The 26,329-nt window shown below is 49.5% G+C and overlaps 1 protein-coding gene across 4 annotated transcripts in view; it reads right to left on the bottom strand.

The window, feature by feature from the left end:
* Positions 1-26,329, bottom strand: part of PELI1 (pellino E3 ubiquitin protein ligase 1) — a 436,503-nt gene that overhangs the window by 89,091 nt on the left and 321,083 nt on the right. For all 4 annotated transcript variants that reach the window (XM_069608182.1, XM_069608184.1, XM_069608185.1 and 1 more), the window contains exon 5: positions 3,250-3,351. In XM_069608182.1, coding sequence (XP_069464283.1) covers positions 3,250-3,351 — 102 coding nt within the window. The remainder of the gene's footprint in view (positions 1-3,249; positions 3,352-26,329) is intronic.

Raw genomic sequence — 26,329 nt, 5'->3', positions numbered from 1 at the left:
TTGCTTTGCTATGGCCCTAAATTTGGACACCAGCCGGTTTCCGACAGGGTTGGGGCATATCGCCCGAGTATTAGCAGCGGGGTAGCCAGTATTGCCTAACAAGTGGAGCCTGAAGCTAATGTAGCTGGGCCCACTGAAGTGACAAACATCTTTAAATGCCCACACAGCACTGCCGAGGAGGCAGTTACAAATTTTGTGCGGGTTTGGCCGCTCTGGCACTACCCTGTATATGCCTCTCTGCTGTCATACTACGCCTCTCCCTTACCCCCACTATCATCTCACTCTGCACAGCCCACCCAAAATGCCTCTACTCAACGCCACCTTCTCTGCTACTGCCAGTGCTCCATCAGCAATCACAGAAAGTGAAACGGAACGATGACAGATCCCCTTTCAAGTATCCATTGGTGGCCATGTTTTGTTGGGACACTGCGTACCACATCTTGTATTGCATCAAAAGAAATTTTTAAAAATCTTTAGCACTCATGGTTACTAACAGCTGATGCGAATGTTGATACCAGGTTCACTCTGGCCCTTAATTTTGGGGGGCAAGCCGTCCTCGTCTTCACATCAGTACGAGCACAGATGCTTACAATCTACTCTCCCTTCAGCCTCCCCTGTACAACTGCATGGAATTGATGGAGATTTACCCAGGAAACCGTAAGTAAAGTGGAGACAGAGGTGGAGTGGGGGCATGTAGGGGGTGGAGAGGGCAGGGGCGAAATCAGGTGACAGGGAGCAGTGGTGTCTTTGCCTTGGCACCGCTGCGACGCAGTTTTGATGCACTGGTATGGACATGCTGTGAGAGGCAGAGTACAGCCTTACCTGGTTATTTGGACAGTGTTCACCTCATGTATCCAGCAGGAAAAGTTCTTGAGTGATTGGGGGTGTGGAAAGTCTCTGGGCATAGAACACTACACAACGAGCCTGAAACCACAAAATGGTTTGTTATTTATTTTTATGCTGCTTTGCAAGTAGGTTGGGTCATAGGATGGGGCCATGGTGGGGAAGAGAAGAGGACCAGTGGGTAAATCGTAGAATGACCATCACGAAACGGTTTTTTACGGCAGAGTCCTGCTTAGTGACAGCCTTCACCACTGCTTCCTTTTACTTCTGGCGGTGGTAGACAGCACAGGATTGAGTTGGCGTGAATCCCTCGGAAACAGGCAGGAACTTTTTTTTTTACACAATGAACATAGCAGAAGGAGCAAAAAGTGCAGCAGAATGGGAAGACTAAAAGTTGAAAAACGTGCATATAAAAAAAGATGGCTACATTTTTGTTAGTTACCAAATCAAACAATTTTCAGGTGTATAATTTTTTTTATAACACATTTTTACAATTAATATTTATACGTCAAACAAATACCATTTCCGTAAAATAAGTACTTTGTAATACATTACAGCGGTTTTTAAGAGCAGAACACACAATCACAAGTGGGCAAATAAGTACATAAAAAACCGACCAGGATGAAAACTACTGTGAAAGTTAAAAGCTCTAATACTAATGACAAAGGGAGGCGGGTAGACTAGTTGGTCTTGGCAAGTACGAAATATAAAAGTTTGAAAATGTATTCAGATTCTTTGCAACCTTTCCTTAAAAGACCTTTAAAACGGATTTGTGCCATGGGAAGAAACGGTTGTTTTTGCTGTAGGGAAGTTGGAGATCTATATTCAGAGCTGCGACCTCTTCCTAGTTTCTGGGTGCAAGGGACTGTATAGGTTTGCCACCTTTTAGAAATGAGTCACGTATCAATAGGTAGCTTGTTGAGAACTTTTTCATAACCAGCAAGAAATGGAAACTGGATTCACCAGATGAAAACATGTTAAATGAATAACAATTGAATTAAGTAATTTCCGTGTTCTTTTGAGAAGATGTTCCAACTTTGCACCTCCACGTCCCCCCCAAATGAGACACTGTAGGCTAGGAGCACCAGGTAGAGTGCTGACAAAAGGAGGGGCACGTACCTACAAACAATGCATTATTCTAAGCCTCGCAATGACGGCATATTGCAGGAAAGGAAAATATTTTATTTTGAAGGTAAGTACGGAAATCTTAAACAACTCCGCTGCCAGTGACTGCTAAACAAGCGTACAAAAGGAAACTTGTAGGACCGACACCTTCATTGCCAGATTTCTGGTCATGGCATTTGAAATACCCTTGAAATCGACATTACTTTCTATGCCAAACTGAGTACTACCAAAGCAGGCATTTTGGGTGTCATTTAGTGTCAATTGCACATTTTAAAGTAAACAGTCATCACCATTATTTATTGATCACCTATTAGGCTCTTCTATAACAAAATGGACAAGCTGCACAGTAACTCAATCTAACTAGCTTTAGCCCAAAAAACTGGCCAACCCTTTGCACTGCCTCAGTGTTCTATAGGATAGAGCGAGTGTGTTGGCACTAAACACCGAGTAACAGACCCCCATGCAAATATCGGGGTACTTCCAATCAGCACACAACACAGCAGAAAATCAGTTTTGCATTGGATCTCTCCCCCACCCTTTTATCTTTCAGATCAGCCATAGCACCTGGAGCATTGCAAATGGCAGCAATGTGTGGTCTAAAAACCAGCAGCTTAACATTTCTGCAGTGTGGCAGGACAGGGAACTGGAAACCAGAAGATGCTGACACGCGCCATAAGCCAAAGAAGCAGACCCCTGGCAGTCTTCTTAATCCACATGGGAAGGACACCCAAATTCAATCTTCATTGAAGGAAGGCAGAAATTTAAGCAACGTGGAATTGAAGCCAAAGCAAGAATTAAGTTACGTTACTGTCAACAATTCTACCTTTAAACTATCCCTGCATGCAACAGCGTTGGACATGAAGGCTGTATGCGAACCAGTTGTGTGATGCATTCAAATGTTACTCAAAACCAAATTTCCATGCACACCCATTATACGAGGTTTTATAATCGGCATAAAAACACGGGCTGTTTTGGTTACATTACATGAAAATATAGCTCATAACGGGACTTTAAAAACAGCTATTTCCCTGTGAAATTAATCACATCAGCATGGACTTTAGTTAAGTGTTAAGTGAAAAACATGACCATACAAATGCATTCGCATGCATGGAAAACATGCAACAATTCGTAGCCACAGTACACACCATCTGTGTACATAAGATTACTAGAACCAATTTGGGGGCCATGGAACACGTGTGAAAAGGTGCCACGGCTAGTCTGGTCAAACACAACGGAAAACTTAATTTACTATGACCTAGCACACCCTACACAACCTCTTACCTGAAACATATCGGTGTTACCGTCATGTGTATACTCCACCACAACAGTCTGGGCTCGAGACAGGGTATATGATATGCTATGTTGGTCCTTGTTACTTATTGCCTGAAAAAAAAAAAAAAAAAAAAAAAAAAACGACATTACATTCACCTACAGGGCCTCAAAGGAACATCTCAAAATATAGTACACAAATATGCTTAGCAGAACGCTTATCATTAGTTAAAGGCATGATGAGACCAAACGTTAAACACGCACGTGTCATCTAGATCAACTTAGATGATAAGAAGCATAGGATCATTGATGATCGTCTTCACGTGCAATTCTTTGCAAACTCACACTGGTGAAGGCTCTACAACTGGACCAGTGGCTCGCGTGTACAAAGCCCTCTGGTATGACCCCTTCTGTTTCCCCACATTTCATCGATATGCGACATTAAGTGGTACTGAGCTTATTTTTAGAGTAGAGCTGGGATTTGGGAAAGTGGATGATGCCAAGTAACCTTATACAAGGCAGTGGTTGAAGTGTATGAAAAGAAGTAGTGGAACTATGTTCTGCTGGCCAGCAGCGCTCTCCACAAACCCCATCACCACGGCCACTCCCCCACACAATGCAAAAAGTGAACATCCGGTGAAGATGCTTCCTATACTTTTATTTTAAAACGAAACCAATCCGGAATGGTTTCTTTTTATAATAAAAGTATAGGAACAGTACAACATTTTTAAAAAAAGAGGACCACCTCTCCTGCTCACTTCAACAGTGGGGGTCGGGGTTCAAATCCCCCCCACAATCTTAAGTTGGGGGATACAATGGCATTTATCCCTCCCAGTCCCCCCCCCCCCACCAGTGTGTGTGTTTTGAGCTGCCCTGTCTGCACTGCTCTGCAGCAGCATGTACCGTCAGCAGGCACGGGCCGTGGATTCATTCTATCCGAATCCACGGCAATTGTTTCCATCATGATTTACAACAACGATGGGGGAGGGGGAGGAGAACGACGCAGGACTACGAGCAAGAGTTTGTGACAACAACTCTCGCTTGTGCACGTTCCCCTCCTCCTCCACCCCTGGGGAATACGGCACGTGCCACTGCCAGCCCTGCCTGTAGTGCCTAGTGCGCCTGCGCAGCTTGCCAGCCTCCTCCTCCAGTCCTCACCTTCACACTAGCAGCAGGCAGCAACGCATGCTGCTTCGTTCCGAGAGCGAGTGAGAGCCTGACTCGTCGGTGACGGTGACTGCCGTCTGCCTTGACCTCATGCTGCCAGTCCCGACTTCTGCGAAGTGGAAGTGGTAGATCAGTTTGGTACTACGAAACGCATGGACGGATACGCCAACTCCAAGATCCCCAAGGTAAGACATTTTGTGTATCACCAGCAGGTGTTACCAACACATCCAGCACCTTGCACCATTTGGCACCCGCTAACTTGCACCTTTCACCACTCTGCATCTTGCACCTTCAAATATGTATTATTATTTCCACAGTCTGCTCCTTTCACCGTTGTTGGGGGTCTGTCCTTTACCCCATGCGTGCCCGCAAGCCCCCACCCTGAAAGGACCACACAGCTCACACGTCCTTTCAGTTCGGGCTTCCCGGTCGCTCTGCCGCGGTCGGGAAAACCCCGTTTATTTATGCAGCACAAAGCGGCGTGCAACGTCACGCCGCCGCGTGCGCGTCCCACACGGGGCAGCGCCACACTCCTTTTTCGGGAGGACACACAACTGCTTTATAACTAAACACTACAAACCACACAACAAAATAACAGCAACATTTTACACCCACGCCCCTTTAATGTCAGCCGCCCGGGTCCCCTTATTCTGGCAGACTGTCCACATGTCCCAGCACGTATTCGCTGAGGTAAGCGGGTTTCCCTCGCCCAGCCCTCTGGGGGTACCTCCCGCTTACCTCCGGCACGGGAAGTCCTTCCGCAGCAGTTCCCCGGACAGGTGAATGCGGTGCTCCCAAGGGAACTCTGGTGTCCTCCGGCACCTTCGCCAAATCAGGGTCCAGTGGTGGTTCAGTTCGTGGATCACCCAGCTTCTTAAAGAAACTGACGTTTCGGGTGACGGCAGATCTTCCATCCGAGGCCGTCATCATGGACCCCTTTACGGCCACCACGTCCAATGGCTCCGGCTCACAGGGGAGCAAGAGCTTCCCCTGGGGGTGTCGGGTGCGAATGAGCACCTCGTCTCCCGGTTCCAGCCGCAGGGGGCGAAGACCCCTTTGCAAGTTCTCCTGGTCAATCCTGACCCGCCTGTCGGCCTCAACCGGCTGGTTGTCAATCACTCCCGGCTCCTTCTACCGGACCTCTGGCAGTAGGCCCCGGGGACATCGCCTGAACAGAGCCTGCGCAGGGGCTACCCCCGTGGAGGCATGTGGGGTGGTGCGGTACACCCGCAGAAATTGGTATAGGGCTTGTTGGAGTGGCTGCCCTTGTCCCTGGGCAATCCTGAATGTCCGCATCAGTCTTTCAGCATCACCATTAGCTCGGGGCCACAGCGGGGATATCTTCCTGTGCTGAATACCGCAGCTCTCCATGAACTCCGAGAACCGATCACTTTGGAATGGCGACCCATTGTCCGAGCACAGAGTGAGGGTAAAACAATGGACCGCAAACACCTTCTCCGCGGCCACGACCACGTGCTCGAAGGCCACCGACTCCACAAACTCCATCTCCGGGTATCGTGAGTACTCATCAACGATTACGAGAAAGTGGGTGCCTACGGACGTCGACCCAAAGTCTGCATGGACGACCTCCCAGGGCAGGGTCCCCCGGGGCATCGCCTCAATGGCTGCTCTCGTTGTACGGGAGAAGCCGCCTGGCACCACACACAGGCCGCAACAAAGTCATCCATCCTTCTCTCCAGTTCCGGGAACCAGACCTTCAGCCGCAGTCTCGCCTTGGTCTTGGCGGCGCCCTGATGTCCATGGTGGGCCAAGGTGATCACCTCCTTTATCTTGGATTGGGGGACCACTATGCGATCACCTCGGAGCAGGAGACCCGATTCCGAGAAGGACAGCTCGTCCTTGACCTTCCACAATTGCTCGAGCCCTTTCCTGGCCTCCTGGGTCCGCCCCGCCAGATCGATCCTCCAAGATGGACTTCCAGGAGCCGTGCTGCATTGAGTGCTTTAGGATCTGGAAGCACTCATCCTCTCCAACACCATTCGGACGTGGTCGTCGGCCTCCTCCGTACAGGTGTCGTACTCCTCTCCCCTGCGCACTCCAGGATGCCAGGAGAGGTAGTCCGCTGCGTTGTTGGCCCCTGGCCGATACACCAGGGTAACTCCTTACTCAAGCAAGGCAAGCATCCACCTCTCAATCCTAGCCGGGGGCTTCGAGGATGACCCAGCCAGAATGGGAAGCAGGGGCTTGTGGTCCGTTAACACGGTCACTGGACGCCCCAAGACAGTCAAAAATGTCTGCAACCCCATAGGACCGCCAGTGCCTCCCGCTCGATCTGGGAGTATCGTTGCTCCGTTTCCGAGAGCGCCTTGCTGGCGTATGCCACTGGGCAGACGCTCCCATCCCGGTCCACCTGAGTCAATACAGCCCCCAGGCCGAACGGACTTGCGTCCACAATGATCTGACGCCAGCGCTGGGTCGAAAAACACCATGGTGTCCTCTGCTGTTAAGGCGCTTTTAATGTCCTCAAAGGCCGGCTGCTCAAGTGGGCCCCACTGCCAGATCGACTCCTTCGTCAACGCCCCGAGCGGCTCAGACCTTGAAGCAAGATTTTGAATGAAGCGCCCACAGTATGTCACCATACCTAGGAAGCTCCTTACGTCGGACACCGACTCAGGGGGCTGCGCCTTCTTAATGTGCTGGACCTTCCTCGGATCGGGCGACACCCCCCCCCCCCTCCTTGAACACGAACCCGAAGAATTCGATGGAGGGGCGCAGGAACTCACATTTGTCCCTGTGAAGGGTGAAGCACAGTGACTGCAGCCTCTCAAAAGTCTTTCCAAGCCTCCTCAGATGGTCCACCTCTGTCCTAGCGAACACCAGAATATCATCGCTGATATTAAGGACACCCTCCAGATCCGCTAGGGCGCCCCGTATAATGTTCTGAAATACTTCTGCAGCCGATGACACCCTAAAACTCAACCTCTTGTACCTGTATAGCCCACGGTGGGTGGTAAACGTGGTTATGTACCGGGACTCGGGGTGGAGGACAACCTGATATCCTGCTCGTAGGTCTAACTTGGAGAAGAAACGGGCCCCTTGTACTTCAGCGATAATGTCATCGATGGTAGGGGTGAGATGCCGCTCCCTCTTGATGGCCTTGTTGGGCAGCCTCATGTCCACACAAATCCGGACCGAGTCAGGTTGTTTAGGTTTTCGAGCCACAACAATAGGGGACACCCAGGGCGTTGGGCCCTCGACCTTCTCGATAATGTCCAGACTCACCAGGTTGTCTAACTCCTTGTCCACCTGCTCCCTCAGATGGAACAGTACCCTGCGGTGCTTCAGGGCAATGGGCTGTACGGAGTCATCAATGTGCAGCCTGACCGGGTCACCGGTCATCTTTCCAATGCCGTTTAAGAGGGCAGCATACTTATCAAGGAGGTCATTGATGTCCTCCAAGTACACCGAGTACGCGAAACTGACAATTCCGAGCACCTCGGCAGCAGCACATTTTAGGAGTGTGTTGTTACTCACAGGGGTCACATAGAACCGAGCCCTGATCCGGGAGCCCTCATGCTCCACACTCGCCACGAAGGCACCGTCCGGCGGTATTGGTTGTAGTCCTCCAAAAGCGAATATGCAGGCTCTCGGCGTAGCCAAGTCCGGGGGCGGGTCAAGGGCGTCAGTGTCCTCTAGCCATTACATTGACCGAAGCCCCCGTGTCCACCGGGACCGGAGAGTGGTTAACCTCCACCAGACACCTCGGCTGCCTCCTGCACTTCCCCTTCAGGACTCCCACACTTGAAACAAAGAAGATGTTCTCTTCCTCTTCATCTGCCTCGTCCACCTGGGCCTCCTCTTCACCTTGGTCTACCTGGGCCACATTTGGTGGTCGGCTCTGGCGCGGAGTCCACGTCCGGGCCGGACCTCTCGGTACCATCACTGGCAGGGCTGCCTTGCACACTCTAGAGAAATGGTCGGGCAGGCCGCACCTGCCATATGTTCTTCCCGCTGCCGGGCACTCCGTCGGGTGGGGAAGGTCATAGCCACACTTCTGGCACGACTCCCCTGATCTTCCTGCTCTATCCCGGGGTCCTCCGCCAGGCCTTCTCATTCCTCTGCCGCCTCGCCAAACAGCACACACCTCCTCCGACTTTATTGAGCGGGACCCCGCCTCCATCTTGCTTGCGCGAGCCTCTGCCACCTCATGACATCGGCCCAGTTCCAATGTGCAGGGCAGAGTGATGCCCGGCTCTCTCAGGACCTGTCTCCTGAGCTTGCCGGAGGAACACGTCTGAATCAGCAGCGTGCGCATCATGTCCTCCGCGTCCCCCCATGCACAACCCAGGGAGAGGCGGCGCAGGCGACCATAAAAGGTCGCCAGTGTCTCATCATCCTTTTGTTTGGCTGACAGCATAACAAATCTCATAATCCACGTTGGCAAGGGGCAGAAAGTGCGCAAGGAGCACCGCCTTGGCCGCATCATAGGATTGGTCCACCGGAGTAAGCGATTCAAAAATGTCCTGGACCGCAGGCCCCGCCGAGTACAGCATATTGTCCACCATGCTGTCGTCCATCACCTGAGCAGCCCTGAAATACATGACAAGGCGGCCAACCCACCTCCTCCACTGGGGCCCCATGCTGGAAGGTGGGCCCGATGCATCAAATTCGGGGATGGGTTGCAGGGCAGCCTGGGCTTGTGCCTGAGCCATGACGGGGAGTCCTTGCTGAGCACCTGGCTGTGCCACCAGTAGCACCTGGGGTACAGGAGCCTGAACACCTACTTGCGGAGGCAGCTGTAAAATTGCCACTGGTTGTTGAACTGGAAGCACTGGGGGCTGCAAGGCCTGCTGATGTTGTGCCGCTTGGCCACCGTCCTGAGGAAGCTGTGCGGCTACGGCGGCCTCACCCTCCTGATCATCAATGTCATTCATGGGCTTGAGCGCACAGGCACCCCCACCTAGTGTCCTGAGGGCCGCAACTCAACCACCCACCACCACCATGCCGACAAAACATCCCCCCTCTTCCAGGCACAGCAACAGTCCAACCTGGGGGAGAGGCGGTGGTGACTTGTCCCTCGCTCACCTGGGACAGCTTCCAGCCACAAGACCAATGGAAAAGACGACGACATCCACTGCAGCCATCCTCGTGATGATGAAGGGGACAAAGAAGAAGCCACAGCGTCCTGATGATGAAGGGGACAAAGAAAAACGTGTTTCCACCTTGCCGTAGTCCACAGGGGTGTGGATGTTCCAAAAATTAAGCTACAACTGTGGAGTGGACTAAACAGGCCCTGCCATGTTAGTCCTTCCCCTAGCTTTCACTCGACGTAGTAGTCCCAAAACTGGAGAAAAAAATCACAAGCAGAACATCAAAAAATTAGACCTGGATCACCTTTACCCTCCAAACCGGAGCCTGATGAAGTTCCACAGCCTCAGAGACAAAATGGCCGCCAGCCGCGTGTACGATCCGCAGCCACGTCGTGAAACGAAACATCCCAACGTTCCGTTTCAAGGAACAAATTCCGGAATGCCTTCACCGCCGGGCCCGGGCCTCCGTCAACACTCGTCGCCACTGTTGGGGGTCTGTCCTTTACCCCATGCGTGCCCGCAAGCCCCCACCCTGAAAGGACCACACAGCTCACACGTCCTTTCAGTTCGGGCTTCCCGGTCGCTCTGCCGCGGCCGGGAACGCCCCGTTTATGTATGCAGCACGCGGCGGCGTTCAACGTCACGCCGCCGCGTGTGTGTCCCACACGGGGCAGCGCCACAACCGTCACCTGATTCTGCAGCTTTTTCACCATCACTACGTCATGCACCATTGCCAAGCTCGACACGTGCATCTTTTGCCATAATCCCAAGCCACCACTTTTACAATCACATCCTGCACCATTCATTAACACAAACCGCACCATTCATAGGCCTGTCACTGATTTCATTGGTCCCGAGGAGAGCAGCTCTTTGTTACATTTTTGTGTATGAGGGACTTGTGGAAAAACCTCTTTTTGTGCAAGTATGCGACGAGAAGAAGCTGCAGACCGTCTGTCCTGATTGGCACGTTCGCTATTTGTCAATGACTTTATGACTAAAACCCTCTGTCCTGTCGCGTTAGGTCTATGTGAGTGAGTTCGGCATTTTAGTCACTCGTTTTGAACATGTATCCAAAACCATACCTGTCCCTGTGCTGTTGGCATTTCTTTCTGTGAATATTCGTTATTAAATGCTGTAAACTAAAAAAAATAATGTTGATTCATTTTGTGTTGTACGTGTGCTCATCTGCTAAATATTTCAGGACCTATAGCTCTTTTGTGTTTGTTTGCTCAATCAGCCGGACATGAGAATAGTTGGTAATTAACTGTGCTATATCACCGGGGTGTGATAATGGTGAACCGACTTCATTACAGGAGCAACATTGAGTGTCAGTGGCCAAATGAATGTAACACGATACCAGGGTAAAATTAAACGGGCATATCAAGGGGAGGTAAAGCAGTAATTCAGCTTCTTTATGATGACTGTATAAGGTACAGTTCCAAAGAGAGTGGTTGATATTGGCAAGGGCAGAGCCACACACAGAGTTGATAAACATGTGAGCACAGGAGGGTGTGGGGGGGGGGGGCAACATGCGTAATTAAATGTTAGCAGGCGTTTGCAAGCGAACAACAAGCATCAGCAAAGCCAAAGGTTTGGACTTGTGTAGGCATGGAAAAGGTACATGCCAGGCACAACCATAGTGGTATTAGCTGCCTATTGATGGTAGCAGGTGCAAAATGGTGCGAGTACCTCGGCATGTAATAGCAGTACCTGGCAAATGCCCAATACGTATACACAAGTAAAAACTTTTGGCTTTGCCAATGCTTGATCTTCACAGGACTTCAGCAAAGGACAGCAGCGTGCTTATAAAATCGAGTGCCTGAAGGCAAACCTGGTTAAGACATTTTTATTACACCAGCCGCACGCTTACAACTCCAATTAAGTCATTACCTCTCAGAAGACTGGTTAAAAAAAACATAAAAAAACTGGCAGGCAAAAGTTTGATAGTAAGGCTAGAATAAAGCAAGCTGAAAGAGGTCCCATGGATAGGTATTTCGGGCGGGAGGGGTGGGAATGGTCATAGGGATTAGCACAGCCATGGGCAGTCAATCGGTGGGCAAATAACCAAACACCTACAGGCTATGGGTCCGATTCATGGAATTTTTTGCACGGTTCAATGTGACTTTGCACTGCCGGCAAACCCTGATTCATGGAACTATGCAAAGTGTATTTTTCGGGTGCAAGGTCGTTTTTGCAGTACAAAATGACTGTGCGCTAACTTTGCACAGCAAAAGTACACTTTGCAAAGTTCCATGAATCAGTGTGTTTGTCGGCGGTGCAAAGTCACTTTTCAGCAGTGCATGGCCACTTTGAACCTGGCAAAAAATTCCACGAATCAGGCCCCGTGTCCCTCCTCATATGGTTTTTCTCTCAATCTGTACTCCAACGCAATAGTTTTGGCTTATAGGTGTCAAATTGCCCAAACAAAAAAGCAAAGGTAAAAAAGGACGAGAAAGCATCACTGCAAGTGAATTTAAAACCTTAATTTGGAAAGTAGACTTTCTGGTGAAAAAGAATCGTTTTTGCAAAACTTGCATGCAATGCTTTCTGTTGCTCTGTTTATTTTCTAATCATCCGTTGCTTCGCTTGTATGTGAGCGCACATGTCTTTATTCTGACAGCGAGGGTGATCTGCATTTTGCAGGCTGTTTTTTCCATGCCCAAAAATATGTTATAACTACCACCATCACCACATCCTGCAACTTTCTACATCACCATGCCTGATGCCATTCGCGATCACCACATCTAGTACCTGCCAGGCTGCCACATTTTATTCCCATCACTCCTTGCATCACTCACTATCACACCGTGAACCAGCACCTTTCACTGCTCTGCATCCTGTGTAACATTGAATATATTTACATAATTTATCTTTCCTTATCAGCAAATTCTGCACCTTTTAATATTTCCAAATTCTGCTTCTTTCAACATCACCACAGATTCAGCAACTTTCTTCACCACCAGGCCCGACACTGATCATGATCACCATTTTCTGCACCTTTCACTCGCATCACACCTTGCATCATTTGCAATCACCACATCTAGCATTGTCGCATTTTTCACTGGCGCAACCACCTTTCACTTGCATCACAGTGCACCATTCACTATCACATGCACTGCATGCTTTACCAGCAGCCCCTCCTTTTACTCCCATCAAGGCTTGCAGCGTTCACTATCACCATAACCTGTGTTTTTCACCAGTACTATATTCTGCGTCTTTCACTATGACAACACCCTCTACCTTTTAATATTACTGTGCCTTGTATATTGCTACATCTCTGAATGCGGCACCTTTTACAGTCGCCAGTCTGAGAGATTCAACAGGTGACCTCTCGTAGTGCGTAATCTTTTGTATTTAGATGTTGGTTGCATTATGCATGCGCGGGCCATGAAAGCCTTTTTTTTAACTTTGGTTTTATTAGCATTTTCTGAAAACAAATTGGGTCAAGATAGATACAAATTAAACACATTAATTGGACCCTTGAACCCACCTCCCTCAGCTCCCCAACCCCTCCACCCCCGACCCTCCCCCCAAATAAATTGACCCTTTAAACCAATAACTTTAAGAGCATCCATAATACGTCCTTTCCCCGGTGCTTGGGTGTTGAATTGTTTGTCGCCATCTCCGTCGGCTTTGTAGCGTCTGCTGTGCCCCAGACCGTAGGTCGCCACTCCTGGAGCGGGCACCACACATTCCCCATCCCACCCCCCCCGGTACATTAACCTCCCCTCTGTGACATTAAATCTCCCATCCCCACATCTGTCGCACCCCATACCAGTTCGCTTGGAATGCACTTAAGTCATTGTTAACCATGGCCGTCAATTTATCCATGAGGAACATGTTCTCTAATTTATTCAACCAATCGTCCATGGAGGGGGTCACCGGGCTCTTCCATTTCTGCACCAGGGCCACTCTACCAGCCCCCAGCATTGTTTCCCACATTCTTGGGTACCTGTGTATTTCCGCTTCCTCCGGGGGGAGTCCTAGCATCAACAGCAGATTTTGTGGGAGTACTTCCTCAGTCACCTCCGCCATCCAAACCCTTACGTCCTTCCAGAACTTCTGGACTAATGGGCAATGCCACCACATGTGGTCCCTTTAGCCCACCTGGTCACACCCCCCTTGGACATCTGGGTGACATCCCTGGGAACAGCTTTGACAGTTTCAATGGGTCCCTATGCCACCCCTGCAAGATCTTAAAATTATGCTCCATGTCTGATGTAAATAAGTTCCAATGGAACGCTATTTTAAAAATCCTTGCCCAATCGTCCCTCCGAAAGGGTCTCCCCTATTAACCCATTCCAAAACCTGCGGAATCCCCTCCTTTCCTCTAGGTTGTTGTGTTCAGGATTTTGTACATCTTGGACACTGACCCCTTTCTCGTCGTAGCCGTGTCCAGTAGTGTTTCAAATGGAGTCCGCTTTCTTCTCAGATTTTGCCCCCATGAATGATCACAAAGAATGCCCTTCAACCGAACGTACTCGAAAATGGAAATTGATACCCGCCCAAGAACCTCCCTCATTTCTTCATACGAGAGAAATTCACCCTCTTTGAACATTTGCCCCGCCCATTCCAATCCTGTGTCCGACCAAGATTGGGCATTTCGAAACCCCCTACTCCCGAAGGGGTGTCCCCAGCGTGAGGGCATTGGGGAGGGCCACGAAGTTAGGTGAGCAGTCAAGGTTCCCTCTTTCCAGGTCACCCAGAGCACTCCCAGGGTTGGATGGGCCTTCAACCTGCTCGGAATGAGCCTACGTGGGGCCCACATGAGATCACATACCTTAATGGGGTTGGCATCCATGTCTTCCAGATAGGACCAGTAAGTTCCCATCCCTTCTTTCATGTGTTCCAACAGAACTCGCAATTGAGCAGCACGGTAATAAAGAAGAAAATCTGGTAACTTAAAACCCCCGCTCCTCCCTGGGGAGATCTCGGGGTTCTCCCCTGCCATATAAACTCTTGCACCGCTTTCTGTAGGCCCCTAAAGGTTTGGTCTGGGACAATCGTTGGGAGAGCCATGAAGAGGTACAGCAGCCTAGGCAGGATATTCATCTTTACCGCAGTCATGCGGCCGTACCAAGACAGGTCATCCCTCCCCCTTTCCTCAGATCCGAAGTGATCCCTGCCACTGCGGGGCTATAGTCAGGAAGCCAACTCAGAAAGGCCCCTAGTAATGAGAACGCCCAGAGAGTGAACAGTCTTTCACAACCACAACTCCCTTATACCTGTCCAGGGGATCCAGCCTCGGGTCCCGGGCTCTCATGGAGAGTATCACTGACTTTGCCATGTTAATTTTCAACCCCGAAAATTGCCCGAAAGTCATCAATGATGGCAGGGGAGGGAGCGAGGAGTCAGGCTGCACCAGGTATACCAGGATATCATTTGCGAACAGAGATAGCTTGAACTCCACTTCACCTCTTCTAATCCCTTGGATTTCCGGATGGGCTCTCACCGCTGTGGCCAGGGGTTCCAACGTTAGGATGTATAACAAGGGGGAGAGTGGGCATCCTTGCCTCGTCCCCCGCGAAAGGGATAATGAGTCTGATAGCACTCCATTCACTTGAACCCTCGCCCTTGGGGCCCTATATAGTGCAGCCACCCAATTCCTAATGTTTACCTCGAAGCCCATTCTTTGGAAGAGTAGTTCCATATATCTCCATTCCACCCTACGAAAGCTTTCTCCGAGTCTAGAGAAAGCAAACTCGCCTCCAGGTCCGACTCTTGGGCATAGTGGATCATCTTGTGGATATTGTCCGACCCTTGCCTCTCCCTTATGAAGCCCACTTGATCCCCATGGACCAGCTTTGGCATTATCCCTTCCATCCGCTTCCCCACCACCTTGGCTAGGATCTTTACATCTATATTAAGAAGCGATATAGGCCGGTAGGAGGGACATTCCATCGGGTCCTTCCCTTCATTGGGCAGCACCACTATTATAGCCCCCCCCCCCCATCATGGATTCTGTCAGGATTTCCCCCCTCTAACACCGCATTAAACACCCTCGCTAAATACAGAGGCAGGGTGGAGCGGAACCTTTTGTAAAAGTACACAGTGAAGCCATCCTCACCCGGTGACGTTCCCCCTCTCATCCCGCTAATCACTTGCTCCACCTCATCCTCCGTTACAGGCCCTTCCAAACCCTCCGCCATCTCCTCTGTCAGGGCCGGGACCTTCATGGCGTTCAGAAACCCCTCAATCTGGGTGTCCTCCCCTTTATATTCAGGCTAGTATAGCTTCTCGTAAAAACGACGGAAAGCCCCACCTATACTCGGGGTGTCATAGACCATCACCCCCCGATCATTTTTCACTGCCTTCACCATTCTACTTCTCTGGACCTCCCTCAATTTCCAAGCTAAAATACTATCCGCTCTGTCCCCCTTCTCAAAATATTTTTGCTTCACCAGCTGGAGGCTCCTTTCCGTTTTATGTAGGAGGAGATCCCTCAACTGGAGCCTGTAATCCTCCAGGGTGGCCACCCGCTCCCGGTCTAAAGGTACCTCGGAGGGACCCCCCGGCTGGAGATAAGCAATTTTCTCTCTCAAAGACCTCTCCAGGGCCTCCCTTTCCCTTTTTTTCTGGGCTCCCATTTTAAGAAGGACACCTCGTATGGTCGCCTTGAAGGCTTCCCATAGTATGTGCATGCCTACCTCACCATTATCGTTCAGTGCGAAAAAATTCACTATGGCATTCGAGATCTCCTGGGCCAAAAGATTATCCTTTAATAGGGAGTCATTACATTTCCAATGCCCTTTGCGGACACCCCGCCATCCACCCGCTATGGCAACCCGGACCATATCATGGTCAGACCAGGGGACAGGGTCGACCCTGTGGCCAGAGACGTGCGGGCGCAGGAGCTCATCAACCAGGATGTAGTCTATTCTAGAGTACGATTTGTGGGTTGCAGAATAGTATGTGAAAGAGGTGTCTCCGATCCTGGGACTCAGGGTTGCGCCCACCAGGCCCAACTCCGCATTACCCTTCTGGAAGGTTCGTGCCATGGCTTCGTCCGCCACCCTAGTAACCTGAGGTCCCAACCGTTTCCTGTCTGTGGATGGGTCCAGGACCATGTTAAAATCCACCCCCACCACCATCGAGCCTTGAACAAATAACTTTAGCCGGTCCCCCATTTCCTCCCAAAATTGTGCCTGGCCTTCATTTGGACTATACACCACAACAAGAGTTAGTGGGGAGCCCTGTAGAGACCCCCTAACCATTAAGTATCAGCCTTCCGGATCCATCATTATGGCCTCCTTGTCGAAGCCCACCCCCCTCGTTTTGGTCCTGTGCGATGTGCAGAATACCTCCCCAATTCCCTCCCCCCCGGCTTTTTGGTTAACTTCCCCCGTGCCCAGTGTGTCTCTTGTAAGAAAAGTAGGTCAAGTTTGGCCCTTCTAAATTCTCTGCAAACCAAAGACCTCTTGGTAGGGGTGCTCAAGCCTCGTACGTTTAGGGAACCCACACCCAGGGCTGGCAGACATTCAGCCATTGTCTAAGATACCTTTTCTCAGTCAGCACCCTCACCACACCTTTTTCTAACAGCTCTTGATACTTTTTCCCTGTGTACCCCCTCCCTCCTCTCTGGGTGGGCTTTAAGAATTCCCCAACTGCCCCCCAGTCCCCACCCCCAATTTAACAACCCTAACTCTCCCCCCAACCCAGTGTCCAGCCAAATAGTTCCACCATCGCAGGTGCTAAGCCGGACAACCAGCCTACCCACCTCTGCTGGGCTATCAGACTTGTTCATTGCTGTGAGCCCCCCCCCCCCAGCTCATCGCCCCCTCCAAGATCCCCTTGTACTTGCTGTTTAGGGGGACCCTGATCTTGCAAGGACCCCCGGGTCCTCTCCTCTCCCATTATTGGTCGGGGTGGTCCACCCCTCCTCCTCCATGGTCGTTCTTGGTCGGTGAGGAGGCATTCAATTTTTAAAATGTTCTTGAGACTGTCTTTTTTCTCTTGTTTCCCGGAGACCCGGGACCGCTCGCACCCTCCGCGATCGACCCTATGGGCCCCCTCCAGGGGATCGACTCCGCTACATAGTCCTGGATTGCTCCCTTTATGTCTTCCTCAGTAACCAAAGTCATACGCTGCCCCATATATTCGAATGAAAGGGAGCAGGGGTAGCCCCATCTGTAGCACACACCCTTCTCCTTCAGCAACTGTGTTAGGGGGTGGCACATTCTGCGCTTAGCCAATGTGTACACTAAGATCTTGGAAGATTGAAACTTGCGCGTTGTTATATGTGATCTCCGGGCCTTCCTAGCCTCCTCCAGTACCTTGGCCTTCTCAGTGTAGTAGTGGAACCGGACCAATATGGACAGGGGGCCTCCCGCTCTGCCCCCCGCCCTATGAACCCTGTCGAACATCGGCTCCATTGTCATCCCATCCGCAAAGAGGAGGTTGATAATGTCTCTCACCACTTGACCCAACTCTCTCTCCGTTTCGCCCTCCATTTCCGGGACCCCAAAAATTCTGAGGTTATTCCTGCTTTCCCAGTTTCAAAAATCGTCCAGTTGCCTGGCCTTTTCCTCATCTCTTCTCCGGGGCCCCCAGCCTCAGGTCCATTTGCACTTCCTGAGTCACAGAAGAAGTTTGGTTGGTTTCCAAATGCAACAGCCTGTCCTCCACTTTGCTCACCCTCTGGTCCATTTTTTCTATTTTTTGGGCAATGTCCGACCTCATGTCCCTGACTTCCTGCAGCAAAACCCCTTTCCATTGCAGAGGCCGACTGCAACGAGGACTCTGGCTGGGCCATTCTGCTGTCTCGATCCAGGCCTTTGCCGCAGCTGCTACCCTCCCGTCAATGATATTCCTGAAGGGTTTTGCGCCAGCTCATCCGACCTCTCCATGTGCCTCAGTGCCGGATCTGCTGCCGTCCAGGGACCACGAGGCGCCCCGCCGCAAGACCTCACCACTCCAGCCGCTAGGTTCTCGAAGAGGGGTCGGACCGTCCTGTGGGGTCACATACACCCCTGGGCGGGCACACGCCCCACTGACACCGGGCAGGGGCCCCACACCTTGTTCACACCACAGCAATAGTCCAAGGTCCTCTTCGCACTCTGGGGAGGAGAACCTCCTACCTACCCCCTGGGGGCGGGGGCCTCAAACCCCTTCCACACCACTGCCGCGTTCCAAGGTCCTCTTTGTACTCCGTGAAAAAGACCCCTCACATACACCCCCTGGGGCCTCACACCCTTTCCACACCACTGCGGGGATCCAAGGCCTTCTTCCTCCGGGGGGAAAACCACCAATCCGATCTCCCGGTCCTCTCCAAGGGAGCAGGTTTCCCACCCCCCCGGCACTCGGAGGGCGCTCGTTGCGGTCACAGGCCCCAGGGCAATCACCCACGCGGAGTCAGCTTGCCCATTCTCCGCACCCTCACTGGGGCCCATCAGCAGACACGGGCCCCTAGGCCATTCAGGTACCCCTCTCCACTCCCCGGGCCCCGACACCCCTCCCAAGTCCCCAGTCCAATCAGGAATCCTCTCGTGGGGGGGGGGGGGGGTCAGTGGGCGAGGGGCCACCAGGAGAGGGACCGGAGGGCCTCCTATCTACCGCTACGCAGTCGTTCGGTCTCCTTACCTCCGGGCCCCCCTAACCCGTTCAGGCTGGTGACCACTCCGGGGGGGGGGGGGCTTGCGCTCCTCCAGCCCCCCGGGGGGCCGTGCGCGAGTTAGGGCCAACACTCCACACGGCCACCTCCTTGCCCCTGTATCTGCGCTCCCGCCCGGGACGTCTCCACCCACTCCTGATCCGGGCCGCCTGACACCACTCTTCCCCCGGACGGACAGGGGGGTGGGGGGGAGGCTCTGCTCCCGCTCCACCAGCTGTCCGGGCAAAGGCTTCTCCACCCGGGATCCCACTCGCCCACAGGCGGGAGCCAGAAAAAGAAGACTAGCCCGACAACGGGAGCCCCGGGCTCCTACGGCTCTCATAACGCCTCCCGAGCCGCCAAGACTTCCACCGCTTCCCGCCAGGCCCAATGTCCTCCGAACTTCGACTTCCCAGGGTCCCGGATCACCGCTCCTGCATTCAGGGGATTCCCAGGGGGGAGGGGGGATGGGGGTGCGGGTGTCACCTCACGGGCCCATAGGCTTGCTCTCGCTGGGGGAGGGTCTTTGGGGGGGGGGGGGGGGCTCACAGCCCAGCTTCAGCACGGGAACAAGGCAGCCATAGCCTGTGCGCTTCCTGGTGGCCTCCATGAAAGCCTTTTGACCTGGGAAGTGGTAAAATGTTTACATGAACGTAGCCTTCTGAAGCTAGACGCCAAATAAAAGGATTTTGTACTCTGACTGCACTGCTTTTCTTTTTCTTAATTTCTTTTTTTCTTTTCTCTCGTTTTCATACAGTGATAATCTATGTGATTTAAAATATACTGCTATTTTAATTTCACGAACAATCTAGTTCTTGGACTAAAAATACAATAAATAAAAAAAAGAAAAGTCCCAAGGTGTCCCCTGTCCCCCCCAGATTTTATGGGTCTCCTACGCCCCTGATTCGACCACTCAGTTTTATACCGCCAGGAACTATTTTTACTTCCTCGCTTGTAGGTCAGATTCGACAAAGTAATTTTGAGAGGGGTACAATAAAATTACAAATGAAAAAAGTAAAAGAGGAAAAACTAAAGTAGCAAAGAAACATTGCGCTCAAGAGATCAAATACCAATATGTATTCATGGTAGAGCACAAACAGTATGCATGTGAAAAGACTGGCCATTTTGAAGTTAAACAAAACCAGCCAACAGGCTATTCCAATTGGGGAAACACCGAGGGAAATATAAAGTAGACATTCCAAGCTGTGGTACAAAGTGGGAGCATTGCAAAAGTGCAAAATGCAAAAGGCTTACATAGCTGGACAGAGCCTTTTCCTTCCGGGTGTGATAAGTTGGAGCGAAACAAATGAAACTCGGAGGGACTTGCATCAATTTGACAAGATATACAGGTGCATTCGAGCCATAAATGGATAAATAAAGAAAACTAAAAAATCAAAAGCACGTTCACTACGGGGTAGCCCATTTGGGTTTGTTGGGGTCAGGCGATTAATATACTTTGCCTGTCAATCACCAGTTACAAACCTTCCCATTATGCCAACAGGAGCCAAGGGCTAAATTATTACACGCCTCTTGTCAAACAGAACATCCAGGTCGGCTGCATCGGGCAGTATTTGGCCCAAATAGACTGTTGATGAAATAGTCGTAAGGAGGCAGTTTTTCTGGTCACTAAAAGCCATCGGCTTGTAGGCAAGGTCCACTCATTTCTTTTTTAAACGGCAGGATCCGTTTGTAGATGTGGATTTATAAAAGGGAACTTACATGAGGCAACATCCACACCTGCGCATCCCCCCCCCCACCTCCCCAGGCCTTACAAAAAATAAAAGCAGAAAACGGCATCCGTGGGTGTTCATATCTGAATGTCAGCAGTGAACACAGAATCTGTGACGTGTATGCATGTAAGAGAAAAGGGACACTAGTTATTTGGGAGGAAACAGATGAGTGTACCGATGACATTCAACAGTTTAAGTTAACATGGCGAATCTGGTCACATTGGCATTACTGAATGTTGCATCAGACAAGAAAAGAGCACTTATTTGCCACTATTTGTGCTCCCAGCTGACCCCGATTAACTGTTCCCTTGCATATGAATGTCTTGCCCAACTGTATTGCTGCATTGTTGCCCCATTATTTCTGCTCCCAGATGTTCTTTCTAGATGAATACATACTGCCGGCCACTGTAGAAAATGATGCTCTACTTTATTTCGGCAACTCAGTGTCTCCTAGTTTAAATCGGTCTGTCCCCACTTCAAATTATTTTTTCTTCCTCCTGGTGACCCCAGAGTAATTGTTTCAAATGCCTTAATAGGCGCCCACAGGATTTCTACTACCAGGCGCCATACTACCTGGCTCTCCACTGTATTAATTTTTTGCCTCACTATTTTATGCCCCCTCGATCTGGTTGTATCAGGTGTGCCAGATTTATTGCTCCAACACATTAACTATTGCCCACTGTATTTATGTTCCCAAGTATCCTAGATTAATCATTTTCCACTGTGGTAAAATGTGGTCCACTCCATTTCGGCTCAGGTGTCAAAGTTTAACTTCAGCCCACACTTAATCGTTTTTCTACTCCTTGATTAATTCATCCAGGCTATTCATCTTTGCCCACTGTGTTCCCGCTTCCTGGTGACCCAGATTATTCCCGCCCCCGCCCCATTGTACCAACATCTGTCACACTTAATCTCTGCTTCCAAGGGTTCCTAGACAACTCCCCCAGTGTAGTAATTGTTGCCCCACTGAATTTCTGCTCCCAGATTTCCTAGATCACTGAAGACTAAAACAATTATAAATTACACAGCAATAGTCTTTCTGTGGCTGGTATCTGTATTGAGGTCCATAATATTCAAAGTGCGCCATCTAGCGGTTGGATCGGAGTATTACATATAGTTTTCGAATTCGAAAAACGGGGCATTATCGGAGGTGTTCGGGTCGCACTATCCCAAGTTACTAGTTCTGCGTCTAGTATGGCTCCCAGGAACTGCTGCTTTTTTGCGTCTGTAACAGGCTTGAATTGGCCTTGTTAATTATGAACCCCAGCTTGTGTATTAAGTAAACCGCTCTAGAGTTTTTCCTGTTTATGAGTCTGTTGTCCACGTAGGGGTAGATGGGAATATGTTGGCAGCAAAGGTGTGATGACACTACCACAAGCTCTTTGGTTTAAATGCTATTCTAAAAGATAGTACCTTGGAATTAAAGTGTTCTGTTCCTATCTGAAACTTCTAGGTCTTGGGAACATTGAAATATTAAAGTATACATCTTTCACATCTGGACTGGTCATGTATACTACTTTCTTGAGCAGTGGAATGACTTTTTGTAGTAGGTCAGCCTGAATTTGTGTGGCTGTACATACTGGTTAGCTGGTCTGATCTAAAACTGGTCTCTTGGCTTTGTCTCTTTTTGGTACTAGAAAATAATGATTTGATGCCCCCGTTTACTGTCCGATGGCTTTAGACACAGGACTTGGACTTTGAGCCGTTATCGTGGCATCTTTCTCTCCCGTTAAGGTAGATGGCACGTTTCTGTATCAACTGGCTGTATCGAACATTCACTTATCTGATGTTCTACCCCCACCAATGAATGTGGTTATGCAAAGCATGGAAGGTCACTATCTTTGAGTCATTGTGTTGAGGAGGGCACTCTTTGTGAGGTTTCTCATCTGTTGGCTTTCCTCCGTCTGTGCCTTGAGCGTGCAGAGTAGGAGCAATGCTGTGGTTGCAGACCAGAGTACCAACTAGACCCCGTTTGGGTATGTTGCGTAGTTGGTTGTGTATATGGAGTGGCTACAAAGGTCGCCGGTTTCCAGGGAACCCTTGTCTGATAGCTTCTACCAGATATCGGACCCAATGTTTTCAGAATATCGTGTTTTTTTTGTTGATTTTTTTTTAGCTCTGTCTAGAGCCTGGTCTACTGCCTTTCCAAAGAGTTGAGACTCCTCTATTGGTTAATTTAATGAGGTAGCTTGGGTCTCTGCTTTTAGACAAGTCCTTCACTAGACATGTCGCTTGAGGATGGCCAACTTCAGCCCCTGCATCTAAAACCTTGAGTTCCAATGTGTGTACATCAGGCTTGACCTGTGCCTATTCGGTCTGCATGGCATATACTGCCCAGTGCTTCGGACGGCCTTCCAGAGGGTTTTCGGTTTACATTTTTGGCATCTCGTGTAGTCTCAGGGTAGACAGCTATTGCAAACATTGTGCATGTCCCACCAGAGTAACTTGAAATTACACTGCGGACAACATTTAGAAGAGATTCTTTCCATTTGCGCCTCGAGGATCAGATGCAGCATTAATGTAGCGAGCAAATATAAATGTGCCATGAGACACTCCCTACTGCATGCCTTACTGAGGATGCAGGAGCTTCTTCTTTATGTTAATCACTCATCACCGAAAAAGTGATCTTGCGTCGAATGACTTAAAGTTTGTCCTCCGTCACAAAGCTGTTGCCAACCAATGGCGGTACATGTAGACACAAAATATTTCTAGCGACAGAACTCCCATGACGCCCCCTCCTGTCAAACCATGTTTTTCTAATACGAAACATTTTTTATACTCCAAGCCAACCCCTAGTTTGTGAACTATGCAAAGCATGTGAAACTAAGCAAATTCACAAGCACCAGAAAAAGAAAAAAAAAAGTTACCCCCACTGTATTTCTGCTTCCAGGTTCTTCATCAATGTACTAATTGATGCCCACTAAATGTACCCCGCATTTATTAATATGCTGCATTTATGTATCATTGCTTTCATCCAAAGCGCTTCACAAACATTGGGATTCCCTTTTCATTTATTGAACGCCTGTCGGACTAAAATAAAAATTGCAGAAATAAAGTTCCAAGAAGTTATTTAGAAAAAGGAAAGTCGAAGTAGATTTTTTTTTTTTTTTTTAGACATTTTGAATATTTGTTCTTGTTCCAATCTTTCACAATTCAAAAAGGTAAAGAGTGCCACAGTTTGGGAGCCAGCAGTTGGAAAGAATGAACATGGGATCCAGCACAAGGAGGGTGAGGAACAGAGAAAAAAGAAGAAAAAAATAAAAATAAAAGGCAGAGCGAAGATTTTACTGAGAATTCTAGAGTGAAATCATGGCACACAAGTAAGGATGGGCAAGAGCGTGAATAGATTTAAAGACTAGACCGTGAAAATGAAATTCACAACGCTGCTGGACCCATAACCACTTAAGGACGAGCTAAAATTTGAGCAATATGAAGAGGCAGATGGTGCCCTTGATTAAACGCTTCATTTAATTGTTGCCCCACTATTTCTACACCCATCTGTCGAATTGTTCACTTACGAGGCTGTTATCCCACTGTATTTCATGTTGTCAGACTGGATTCATTTTCACTCATCAATTCTTTATCTCAGCCAGCACTACACTGCAATTGTGCCTGATGTACCAGAAAAATGTTATACTGTGACCTTACTACATGGGGGGCCTGCACAGTTTTCAGCAACTCCATCATCAACTATTTGAAACCAATCTACTTACTATTTTCGATCGGTCTCACTAGCTACAGTCAGTATTCAATGCTGCACCCAAGGAAAGACAGTCAGACAAGAATAAACTACTTCAGACATCAGTAGAAGACACAGATCTCGAAATCTATTTATCGCTCAAGATACATAGTGAGGAGACTAAATCAAAGACTACGTCTTGTGCTACCTTTCAAATTACTCCTCCCCAACTCCCCCCTTAGCCCCACCCACCCCCGCCAGATATAAAAAAAAAAATCTAAGGTCTCTAATAAACTCACCAACAAAACGCATCCTTCATTAAGGCCTTCAACCCTATTGTATAAATAACATAGGATCCCTCGGAAAGGCATTGGTCCAACAAACACAATTAATCAACTGGTAACCTACTGGAAATATTCAACAAGGAAACTAGACCACTGCATTAGGTTGTCAAAACAGAAGGGGACTCCGAGGCAGAGAATAAGATACACAATCAACACTGTTCAAGCACAGGACAGAGATCCAAGACATCCTCAGCAAAGAAGGCACTGACATTGTTCATCAACGGGACCTGGTTATTAGACGAGCACAAGGTGATAGAACATGAAAACATACCAACTAATTTTAAATTTCAGCGGTTAACCGAGGAGGAATATAAGTAACACAAGGAGCACAGGATCTTTGCAGCCACCACCCCGGACATACCAGCCTGCTAATCTCTCCTCATCCACCTAGATCTCAACCGCATGACTAACATCTTTCCAATCTATATTAAGACCCCAAACATAGAGAACCCCACCCTTAACAGAATGCCTCTCAGACTCACTAACCAACCTGATGGTGGAGCACAAAAACCTGATTATACTTGTGGATTCCAATATTTGTATGAAGAAAACTAAAATCACCAAGATCACACATCACCAGACTTCAGCTTATTTTACTTGAATTTTTGTCTAGCACTGGCCCAACCCAGCAGGATCAATGTGCATCTCTAATCCGTGTGTGATGGACCTGCTGTTTTTCTCTCTGCTACAAGTCTTGCAGTCAACTGATGTTGGGGGGTGGGAGGGGGAACAATCTGAGTCAACGTGTGAGGGATTAGGAGTACCTGTACACGAAGGACGGGGATACTGTGACGGGAATCCCTCCCCCCCCCTCCCCCCCCCCCCCCCCCGTTTACACCTTTGACTTCTGACAAAAACAATGGTTATACTCCAAGCCAACGACTAGATGGGGCTATACAAAGCACGTGAATCTAAGCAGATTAACAAACTCCAGAACTGAAGTTGCATAATGTTTACAAATCAGGATAGACAAGTGATAGTCCACCCCTCCCTTTCCCCTACTATGTGTGGGCAAATAATGTTTTGAGGGTCTGTTTGAAAGTGGTGATGGAGGGTGCAGTGTTGATGTGAAGAGGTAGGGTGTTCCCGTTCCTGGGTGCACAATGGGTACATGCTTGCTTTTGTGTGCAGGTTAGTTTGCAGAGTGGAATGTCTAGAAGATGTCTGCTTGCTTGTCTGTCTGGTGTTTGCATGGGTGATGGATTTGAATTTGTGGTGAAGGTAAGACAGGATTTTGTGGTGGATGGATGGCTTTGAATACAACAGAAGGTAAGACAGGATTTTGTGGTGGATGGATGGCTTTGAATACAACAGAGAAACCTTTAAGGCAATTCTTTGGGGTACAGGGAGCTGGGTGATGTGTAAATGTTTTGGTAGGTGGAGGATGAGTCTTGCTGCTGAGTATGTATGGCTTATAAGGATACTGCTGGCAAGGCCAGCGAGAAAACAGCCGTAGTCCACTTGAACAGAACCAGTGCTTGGCCTGCGGTGCGGAAGTCACCAGGAGGAAGGATGTGCCTGATCCTTTGTTG

The sequence above is a fragment of the Ambystoma mexicanum genome, chromosome 4q (assembly GCF_040938575.1).
Source record: "Ambystoma mexicanum isolate Mex_15411 chromosome 4q, UKY_AmexF1_1, whole genome shotgun sequence".
NCBI classification, from domain to species: Eukaryota; Metazoa; Chordata; class Amphibia; order Caudata; family Ambystomatidae; genus Ambystoma; species Ambystoma mexicanum.
This window is presented reverse-complemented; position numbering and strand designations above follow the sequence as displayed.